At 41.9% G+C, this 12138-nt stretch overlaps 1 protein-coding gene across 1 annotated transcript in view; it reads right to left on the bottom strand.

Moving 5' to 3' along the window:
- The window catches only part of LOC139413674 (neutral amino acid transporter A-like), a 44038-nt gene extending 32156 nt beyond the window's left edge, over nucleotides 1-11882 (bottom strand). The window contains exon 1 of the mRNA XM_071161329.1: nucleotides 11249-11882. Coding sequence (XP_071017430.1) covers nucleotides 11249-11760 — 512 coding nt within the window. The 5' untranslated portion in view covers nucleotides 11761-11882. The remainder of the gene's footprint in view (nucleotides 1-11248) is intronic.
- Nucleotides 11883-12138: the final 256 nt, after the last annotated feature.

Genomic DNA, 12138 nt, shown 5'->3' with positions numbered 1-12138 from the left:
GGTGGTTCACTACCCACATAGTTAAACTACATAATGCTGGGGTGGTTCACTACCCACATAGTTAAACTACATAATGCTGGGTGCAACACATAGTTAAACTACATAATGCTGGGGTGCATCACTACCCACATAGTTAAACTACATAATGCTGGGGTGGTTCACTACCCACATAGTTAAACTACATAATGCTGGGGTGGTTCACTACCCACATAGTTAAACTACATAATGCTGGGGTGGTTCACTACCCACATAGTTAAACTACATAATGCTGGGGTGGTTCACTACCCACATAGTTAAACTACATAATGCTGGGGTGCAACACTACCCACATAGTTAAACTACATAATGCTGGGGTGGTTCACTACCCACATAGTTAAACTACATAATGCTGGGGTGGTTCACTACCCACATAGTTAAACTACATAATGCTGGGGTGCATCACTACCCACATAGTTAAACTACATAATGCTGGGTGCAACACATAGTTAAACTACATAATGCTGGGGTGCAACACTACCCACATAGTTAAACTACATAATGCTGGGGTGGTTCACTACCCACATAGTTAAACTACATAATGCTGGGGTGGTTCACTACCCACATAGTTAAACTACATAATGCTGGGGTGCATCACTACCCACATAGTTAAACTACATAATGCTGGGTGCAACACATAGTTAAACTACATAATGCTGGGTGCAACACATAGTTAAACTACATAATGCTGGGGTGCAACACATAGTTAAACTACATTATGCTGGGGTGCAACACATAGTTAAACTACATTATGCTGGGGTGCATCACTACCCACATAGTTAAACTACATTATGCTGGGGTGCAGCACTACCCACATAGTTAAACTACATAATGCTGGGGTGCAACACATAGTTAAACTACATAATGCTGGGGTGGTTCACTACCCACATAGTTAAACTACATAATGCTGGGGTGCAACACATAGTTAAACTACATAATGCTGGGGTGGTTCACTACCCACATAGTTAAACTACATAATGCTGGGGTGGTTCACTACCCACATAGTTAAACTACATAATGCTGGGGTGGTTCACTACCCACATAGTTAAACTACATAATGCTGGGTGCAACACATAGTTAAACTACATAATGCTGGGGTGCAGCACTACCCACATAGTTAAACTACATAATGCTGGGGTGGTTCACTACCCACATAGTTAAACTACATAATGATGGGGTGCAACACATAGTTAAACTACATAATGCTGGGGTGGTTCACTACCCACATAGTTAAACTACATAATGCTGGGGTGGTTCACTACCCACATAGTTAAACTACATAATGCTGGGGTGGTTCACTACCCACATAGTTAAACTACATAATGCAGGGGTGGTTCACTACCCACATAGTTAAACTACATAATGCTGGGGTGGTTCACTACCCACATAGTTAAACTACATAATGCTGGGGTGGTTCACTACCCACATAGTTAAACTACATAATGCTGGGGTGGTTCACTACCCACATAGTTAAACTACATAATGCTGGGTGCAACACATAGTTAAACTACATAATGCTGGGGTGCAACACTACCCACATTGTTAAACTACATAATGCTGGGGTGGTTCACTACCCACATAGTTAAACCACATAATGCTGGGGTGCATCACTACCCACATTGTTAAACTACATAATGCTGGGGTGGTTCACTACCCACATAGTTAAACCACATAATGCTGGGGTGCATCACTACCCACATTGTTAAACTACATAATGCTGGGGTGGTTCACTACCCACATAGTTAAACTACATAATGCTGGGGTGGTTCACTACCCACATAGTTAAACTACATAATGCTGGGTGCAACACATAGTTAAACTACATAATGCTGGGGTGGTTCACTACCCACATAGTTAAACTACATAATGCTGGGTGCAACACATAGTTAAACTACATAATGCTGGGTGCAACACATAGTTAAACTACATAATGCTGGGGTGCAACACATAGTTAAACTACATAATGCTGGGGTGGTTCACTACCCACATAGTTAAACTACATAATGCTGGGGTGGTTCACTACCCACATAGTTAAACTACATAATGCTGGGGTGGTTCACTACCCACATAGTTAAACTACATAATGCTGGGTGCAACACATAGTTAAACTACATAATGCTGGGGTGCATCACTACCCACATAGTTAAACTACATAATGCTGGGGTGGTTCACTACCCACATAGTTAAACTACATAATGCTGGGGTGGTTCACTACCCACATAGTTAAACTACATAATGCTGGGGTGGTTCACTACCCACATAGTTAAACTACATAATGCTGGGGTGGTTCACTACCCACATAGTTAAACTACATAATGCTGGGGTGCAACACTACCCACATAGTTAAACTACATAATGCTGGGGTGGTTCACTACCCACATAGTTAAACTACATAATGCTGGGGTGGTTCACTACCCACATAGTTAAACTACATAATGCTGGGGTGCATCACTACCCACATAGTTAAACTACATAATGCTGGGTGCAACACATAGTTAAACTACATAATGCTGGGGTGCAACACTACCCACATAGTTAAACTACATAATGCTGGGGTGGTTCACTACCCACATAGTTAAACTACATAATGCTGGGGTGGTTCACTACCCACATAGTTAAACTACATAATGCTGGGGTGCATCACTACCCACATAGTTAAACTACATAATGCTGGGTGCAACACATAGTTAAACTACATAATGCTGGGTGCAACACATAGTTAAACTACATAATGCTGGGGTGCAACACATAGTTAAACTACATTATGCTGGGGTGCAACACATAGTTAAACTACATAATGCTGGGTGCAACACATAGTTAAACTACATAATGCTGGGTGCAACACATAGTTAAACTACATAATGCTGGGGTGCATCACTACCCACATAGTTAAACTACATAATGCTGGGGTGGTTCACTACCCACATAGTTAAACTACATAATGCTGGGGTGGTTCACTACCCACATAGTTAAACTACATAATGCTGGGGTGGTTCACTACCCACATAGTTAAACTACATAATGCTGGGGTGGTTCACTACCCACATAGTTAAACTACATAATGCTGGGGTGCAACACTACCCACATAGTTAAACTACATAATGCTGGGGTGGTTCACTACCCACATAGTTAAACTGCATAATGCTGGGGTGGTTCACTACCCACATTGTTAAACTACATAATGCTGGGGTGCATCACTACCCACATAGTTAAACTACATAATGCTGGGTGCAACACATAGTTAAACTACATAATGCTGGGGTGCAACACTACCCACATAGTTAAACTACATAATGCTGGGGTGGTTCACTACCCACATAGTTAAACTACATAATGCTGGGGTGGTTCACTACCCACATAGTTAAACTACATAATGCTGGGGTGCATCACTACCCACATAGTTAAACTACATAATGCTGGGTGCAACACATAGTTAAACTACATAATGCTGGGGTGCAACACATAGTTAAACTACATAATGCTGGGGTACATCACTACCCACATAGTTAAACTACATAATGCTGGGGTGCAACACTACCCACATAGTTAAACTACATAATGCTGGGGTGGTTCACTACCCACATAGTTAAACTACATAATGCTGGGGTGGTTCACTACCCACATAGTTAAACTACATAATGCTGGGGTGCAACACATAGTTAAACTACATAATGCTGGGGTGGTTCCTACCCACATAGTTAAACTACATAATGCTGGGGTGGTTCACTACCCACATAGTTAAACTACATAATGCTGGGGTGGTTCACTACCCACATAGTTAAACTACATAATGCTGGGGTGCAACACATAGTTAAACTACATAATGCTGGGGTGGTTCACTACCCACATAGTTAAACTACATAATGCTGGGGTGGTTCACTACCCACATAGTTAAACTACATAATGCTGGGGTGGTTCACTACCCACATAGTTAAACTACATAATGCTGGGGTGCAACACATAGTTAAACTACATAATGCTGGGGTGGTTCACTACCCACATAGTTAAACCACATAATGCTGGGGTGGTTCACTACCCACATAGTTAAACTACATAATGCTGGGGTGCAACACTACCCACATAGTTAAACTACATAATGCTGGGGTGGTTCACTACCCACATAGTTAAACTACATAATGCTGGGGTGGTTCACTACCCACATAGTTAAACTACATAATGCTGGGGTGGTTCACTACCCACATAGTTAAACTACATAATGCTGGGGTGCAGCACTACCCACATAGTTAAACTACATAATGCTGGGGTACATCACTACCCACATAGTTAAACTACATAATGCTGGGGTACATCACTACCCACATAGTTAAACTACATAATGCTGGGGTGGTTCACTACCCACATAGTTAAACCACATAATGCTGGGGTGGTTCACTACCCACATAGTTAAACTACATTATGCTGGGGTGCATCACTACCCACATAGTTAAACTACATAATGCTGGGGTGCAACACATAGTTAAACTACATAATGCTGGGGTGGTTCACTACCCACATAGTTAAACTACATAATGCTGGGGTGGTTCACTACCCACATAGTTAAACTACATAATGCTGGGTGCAACACATAGTTAAACTACATAATGCTGGGGTGCAACACATAGTTAAACTACATTATGCTGGGGTGGTTCACTACCCACATAGTTAAACTACATAATGCTGGGGTGCATCACTACCCACATAGTTAAACTACATAATGCTGGGTGCAACACATAGTTAAACTACATAATGCTGGGGTGGTTCACTACCCACATAGTTAAACTACATAATGCTGGGGTGGTTCACTACCCACATAGTTAAACTACATAATGCTGGGTGCAACACATAGTTAAACTACATAATGCTGGGGTGCAACACATAGTTAAACTACATTATGCTGGGGTGGTTCACTACCCACATAGTTAAACTACATAATGCTGGGGTGCATCACTACCCACATAGTTAAACTACATAATGCTGGGGTGGTTCACTACCCACATAGTTAAACTACATAATGCTGGGGTGGTTCACTACCCACATAGTTAAACTACATAATGCTGGGTGCAACACATAGTTAAACTACATAATGCTGGGGTGGTTCACTACCCACATAGTTAAACTACATAATGCTGGGGTGGTTCACTACCCACATAGTTAAACTACATAATGCTGGGTGCAACACATAGTTAAACTACATTATGCTGGGGTGCATCACTACCCACATAGTTAAACTACATAATGCTGGGTGCAACACATAGTTAAACTACATAATGCTGGGGTGGTTCACTACCCACATAGTTAAACTACATAATGCTGGGGTGGTTCACTACCCACATAGTTAAACTACATAATGCTGGGTGCAACACATAGTTAAACCACATAATGCTGGGTGCAACACATAGTTAAACTACATAATGCTGGGTGCAACACATAGTTAAACTACATAATGCTGGGTGCAACACATAGTTAAACTACATAATGCTGGGTGCATCACATAGTTAAACTACATAATGCTGGGTGCAACACATAGTTAAACTACATAATGCTGGGTGCAACACATAGTTAAACTACATAATGCTGGGTGCAACACATAGTTAAACTACATAATGCTGGGGTGCAACACATAGTTAAACTACATAATGCTGGGGTGGTTCACTACCCACATAGTTAAACTACATAATGCTGGGGTGGTTCACTACCCACATAGTTAAACTACATAATGCTGGGTGCAACACATAGTTAAACTACATAATGCTGGGGTGCAACACATAGTTAAACTACATAATGCTGGGGTACATCACTACCCACATAGTTAAACTACATAATGCTGGGGTGCAACACTACCCACATAGTTAAACTACATAATGCTGGGGTGGTTCACTACCCACATAGTTAAACTACATAATGCTGGGGTGGTTCACTACCCACATAGTTAAACTACATAATGCTGGGGTGCAACACATAGTTAAACTACATAATGCTGGGGTGGTTCCTACCCACATAGTTAAACTACATAATGCTGGGGTGGTTCACTACCCACATAGTTAAACTACATAATGCTGGGGTGGTTCACTACCCACATAGTTAAACTACATAATGCTGGGGTGCAACACATAGTTAAACTACATAATGCTGGGGTGGTTCACTACCCACATAGTTAAACTACATAATGCTGGGGTGGTTCACTACCCACATAGTTAAACTACATAATGCTGGGGTGGTTCACTACCCACATAGTTAAACTACATAATGCTGGGGTGCAACACATAGTTAAACTACATAATGCTGGGGTGGTTCACTACCCACATAGTTAAACCACATAATGCTGGGGTGGTTCACTACCCACATAGTTAAACTACATAATGCTGGGGTGCAACACTACCCACATAGTTAAACTACATAATGCTGGGGTGGTTCACTACCCACATAGTTAAACTACATAATGCTGGGGTGGTTCACTACCCACATAGTTAAACTACATAATGCTGGGGTGGTTCACTACCCACATAGTTAAACTACATAATGCTGGGGTGCAGCACTACCCACATAGTTAAACTACATAATGCTGGGGTACATCACTACCCACATAGTTAAACTACATAATGCTGGGGTACATCACTACCCACATAGTTAAACTACATAATGCTGGGGTGGTTCACTACCCACATAGTTAAACCACATAATGCTGGGGTGGTTCACTACCCACATAGTTAAACTACATTATGCTGGGGTGCATCACTACCCACATAGTTAAACTACATAATGCTGGGGTGCAACACATAGTTAAACTACATAATGCTGGGGTGGTTCACTACCCACATAGTTAAACTACATAATGCTGGGGTGGTTCACTACCCACATAGTTAAACTACATAATGCTGGGTGCAACACATAGTTAAACTACATAATGCTGGGGTGCAACACATAGTTAAACTACATTATGCTGGGGTGGTTCACTACCCACATAGTTAAACTACATAATGCTGGGGTGCATCACTACCCACATAGTTAAACTACATAATGCTGGGTGCAACACATAGTTAAACTACATAATGCTGGGGTGGTTCACTACCCACATAGTTAAACTACATAATGCTGGGGTGGTTCACTACCCACATAGTTAAACTACATAATGCTGGGTGCAACACATAGTTAAACTACATAATGCTGGGGTGCAACACATAGTTAAACTACATTATGCTGGGGTGGTTCACTACCCACATAGTTAAACTACATAATGCTGGGGTGCATCACTACCCACATAGTTAAACTACATAATGCTGGGGTGGTTCACTACCCACATAGTTAAACTACATAATGCTGGGGTGGTTCACTACCCACATAGTTAAACTACATAATGCTGGGTGCAACACATAGTTAAACTACATAATGCTGGGGTGGTTCACTACCCACATAGTTAAACTACATAATGCTGGGGTGGTTCACTACCCACATAGTTAAACTACATAATGCTGGGTGCAACACATAGTTAAACTACATTATGCTGGGGTGCATCACTACCCACATAGTTAAACTACATAATGCTGGGTGCAACACATAGTTAAACTACATAATGCTGGGGTGGTTCACTACCCACATAGTTAAACTACATAATGCTGGGGTGGTTCACTACCCACATAGTTAAACTACATAATGCTGGGTGCAACACATAGTTAAACCACATAATGCTGGGTGCAACACATAGTTAAACTACATAATGCTGGGTGCAACACATAGTTAAACTACATAATGCTGGGTGCAACACATAGTTAAACTACATAATGCTGGGTGCATCACATAGTTAAACTACATAATGCTGGGTGCAACACATAGTTAAACTACATAATGCTGGGTGCAACACATAGTTAAACTACATAATGCTGGGTGCAACACATAGTTAAACTACATAATGCTGGGGTGCAACACATAGTTAAACTACATAATGCTGGGGTGGTTCACTACCCACATAGTTAAACTACATAATGCTGGGGTGGTTCACTACCCACATAGTTAAACTACATAATGCTGGGTGCAACACATAGTTAAACTACATAATGCTGGGTGCAACACATAGTTAAACTACATAATGCTGGGGTGGTTCACTACCCACATAGTTAAACTACATAATGCTGGGGTGGTTCACTACCCACATAGTTAAACTACATAATGCTGGGGTGCATCACTACCCACATAGTTAAACTACATAATGCTGGGGTGGTTCACTACCCACATAGTTAAACTACATAATGCTGGGGTGGTTCACTACCCACATAGTTAAACTACATAATGCTGGGGTGCAACACATAGTTAAACTACATAATGCTGGGTGCAACACATAGTTAAACCACATAATGCTGGGTGCAACACATAGTTAAACTACATAATGCTGGGTGCAACACATAGTTAAACCACATAATGCTGGGTGCAACACATAGTTAAACTACATAATGCTGGGTGCAACACATAGTTAAACTACATAATGCTGGGTGCAACACATAGTTAAACTACATAATGCTGGGGTGGTTCACTACCCACATAGTTAAACTACATAATGCTGGGTGCAACACATAGTTAAACTACATAATGCTGGGTGCAACACATAGTTAAACTACATAATACTGGGGTGCATCACTACCCACATAGTTAAACTACATAATGCTGGGTGCAACACATAGTTAAACTACATAATGCTGGGGTGGTTCACTACCCACATAGTTAAACACTTCAGGACATGTGAATTCTTGTCCCAGACAGTTTGTAATAGACCACTAATACTTCAGGACAGGTGATTCTTGTCCCAGACAGTTTGTAATAGACCACTAATACTTCAGGACAGGTGATTCTTGTCACAGACAGTTTGTAATAGACCACTAATACTTCAGGACAGGTGAATTCTTGTCCCAGACAGTTTGTAATAGACCACTAATACTTCAGGACAGGTGATTCTTGTCCCAGACAGTTTGTAATAGACCACTAATACTTCAGGACAGGTAGATTCTTGTCCCAGACAGTTTGTAATAGACCACTAATACTTCAGGACAGGTGGATTCTTGTCCCAGACAGTTTGTAATAGACCACTAATACTTCAGGACAGGTGATTCTTGTCCCAGACAGTTTGTAATAGACCACTAATACTTCAGGACAGGTGATTCTTGTCCCAGACAGTTTGTAATAGACCACTAATACTTCAGGACATGTGAATTCTTGTCCCAGACAGTTTGTAATAGACCACTAATACTTCAGGACAGGTGAATTCTTGTCCCAGACAGTTTGTAATAGACCACTAATACTTCAGGACAGGTGATTCTTGTCCCAGACAGTTTGTAATAGACCACTAATACTTCAGGACAGGTGGATTCTTGTCCCAGACAGTTTGTAATAGACCACTAATACTTCAGGACAGGTGATTCTTGTCCCAGACAGTTTGTAATAGACCACTAATACTTCAGGACAGGTGGATTCTTGTCCCAGACAGTTTGTAATAGACCACTAATACTTCAGGACAGGTAGATTCTTGTCCCAGACAGTTTGTAATAGACCACTAATACTTCAGGACAGGTGGATTCTTGTCCCAGACAGTTTGTAATAGACCACTAATACTTCAGGACATGTGAATTCTTGTCCCAGACAGTTTGTAATAGACCACTAATACTTCAGGACATGTGAATTCTTGTCCCAAACAGTTTGTAATAGACCACTAATACTTCAGGACAGGTGGATTCTTGTCCCAGACAGTTTGTAATAGACCACTAATACTTCAGGACATGTGAATTCTTGTCCCAGACAGTTTGTAATAGACCACTAATACTTCAGGACAGATGATTCTTGTCCCAGACAGTCTGCACTGATACCTGATGCTGTGTTTTATGATAAGAGGCACAAGTGTTTTCAGTCATGCACCAACAGTGGCATGTATAGAGTATTGGAATACATGTACAGCCATACAGGGATATATGGCTGTGATATATGGCTGTGATATATGGCTGTGATATATGGCTGTGATATATGGCTGTGATATATGGCTGTGATATATGGCTGTGCTATATGGCTGTGCTATATGGTTGTGATATATGGCTGTGATATATGGCTGTGATATATGGCTGTGATATATGGCTGTGATATATGGCTGTGCTATATGGCTGTGATATATGGCTGTGATATATGGCTGTGCTATATGGCTGTGCTATATGGCTGTGATATATGGCTGTGATATATGGCTGTGATATATGGCTGTGATATATGGCTGTGATATATGGCTGTGCTATATGGCTGTGCTATATGGCTGTGCTATATGGCTGTGCTATATGGCTGTGATATATGGCTGTGCTATATGGCTGTGATATATGGCTGTGCTATATGGCTGTGCTATATGGCTGTGCTATATGGCTGTGATATATGGCTGTGATATATGGCTGTGCTATATGGCTGTGCTGTATGGTTGTGAGCATGCCTGTGTAGTTGACATACGCCAGCTGTGGTGTAGCTTGGGCTTCCCTACAGATAACTTTTCTTTGTGCAGAACAGAATCCTGGGTTTAACAGCTGTCAGCTTTCCCTCAGATGCAGACAGACAGATGGACAGGCAGGTAGACACAGACAGGAAGGCAGACAGATAGGAGGGCAGGCCCAGCGTTTGACGGGCAGATAGTTGGACACATAGACCGACTGACAGACACACAGACAGTCATTCAGGTAGAGAGGGAGTTATAGGTAGGCAGACACACAGACGGGCAGACAGGCAGACACACAATGACACACTGTGTGAGAACCTTTGTCTCATGGGAATGCTATAGTTATTTTATGTTGTTTGTTTGCTGTGAGTCTTCCTGTCAGGGTCTGTTTTGTTTTTCTTACTGCTTTATATCGTACCATTATGCATAAACAAATCACGTAAATGAAAAACATATGTTAACTAATTCCCCCCCAAATATTGACCATCTATATCCAGGCCTAGGTCTCTTGATTTCTGAGTGCCATGTAATTCCATGTAAGGTACTGGAACAAGCATGCGCCTTGGCTCTCATGTGTGTAACCTATATAGGCTACAGTATTGCGGCCGGGGGAATAAGTGGAGCACGCATTTACTCTACTACTACCCGCCCCCCAGTCATCTCACCCCCTCAGCCATGCTAGCTTATTTCCTTTCAAGAAACACTCTTTAACATAATACATGTATTAGCCTATTGAAACAATAACCTCAACCCCGCAACCGTTACCTTGCAAGATCTAAAAACGAATCCGTGGTCTCCTTGTTGGTATTGACGCTCTCGAGACCTAGATTATTTGTGTTCAGAGCCCCGGCACCGACTCCCGGTTTGATAATGAAGGCGAGGGACACACCAATTCCCGATGCGATGAGTGTGGTCACCAGGAAGTAGGAGACCGCGATGCCTCCTAGTTTCCCCAAGGAGCGCGTGTCCAGGCTGGCGGCGCCGGAGATCAGGCTGCACACGACCAGAGGAAGGATAATCATCTTCAGCATCCTCAGAAGCATCTCACCGGGGAAAGCAAAATAAGTCATCTGCGCCCGGGTTAGGTTCATATTCCGAACCATCATTCCGAGGCCGACGCCTACTAGAACTCCAGACACCGTCATTATCACTAACATATTCCTATTCAAAAATCTCATCAACTTGTCTTTACAGCTTGTCTTCTTCTTTCCATTCTTCTCCAAGATGTCGTCGGTGGAGACCGAATCGGTCATTGTATGTCCGTTTTTCTTCTCCATGTTGATGGAAATTGTGGGGCAGAACACTGAATAACGGTAAATTCGTGAGAAAATTGAATGTTCCTGGAGCAGCGTGGGAGAACACACTCTCAGGCGAGTAGCATTTACGAGTAGACTGATGCAAGCGTAATTAGTCCTGTCAAACGCAACGTGTTTCTCCACCAATGGTGAGAGAGGGGCTACACACTAAAAAAAGAGGACATGCGCACTTCCTCCTTTTGCTCAATATTAAGACCATCTGATGCAACAGTGGGAGAAATTGCCTGGGTCTGCAACTGTGCATTTGTATTGATACATGTTGTGACTGGAAATTAGAGAAAAATGTAAACATTTCAAAGATAATATTTGATTTAGTGTACCTCTAGTTGTGTCATTATT

This window comes from Oncorhynchus clarkii, chromosome 1 (assembly GCF_045791955.1).
Source record: "Oncorhynchus clarkii lewisi isolate Uvic-CL-2024 chromosome 1, UVic_Ocla_1.0, whole genome shotgun sequence".
NCBI classification, from domain to species: domain Eukaryota; kingdom Metazoa; phylum Chordata; class Actinopteri; order Salmoniformes; family Salmonidae; genus Oncorhynchus; species Oncorhynchus clarkii.
Note: the sequence above shows the minus strand (reverse complement) of the source record. Positions and strands in the feature narration are given on the sequence as shown.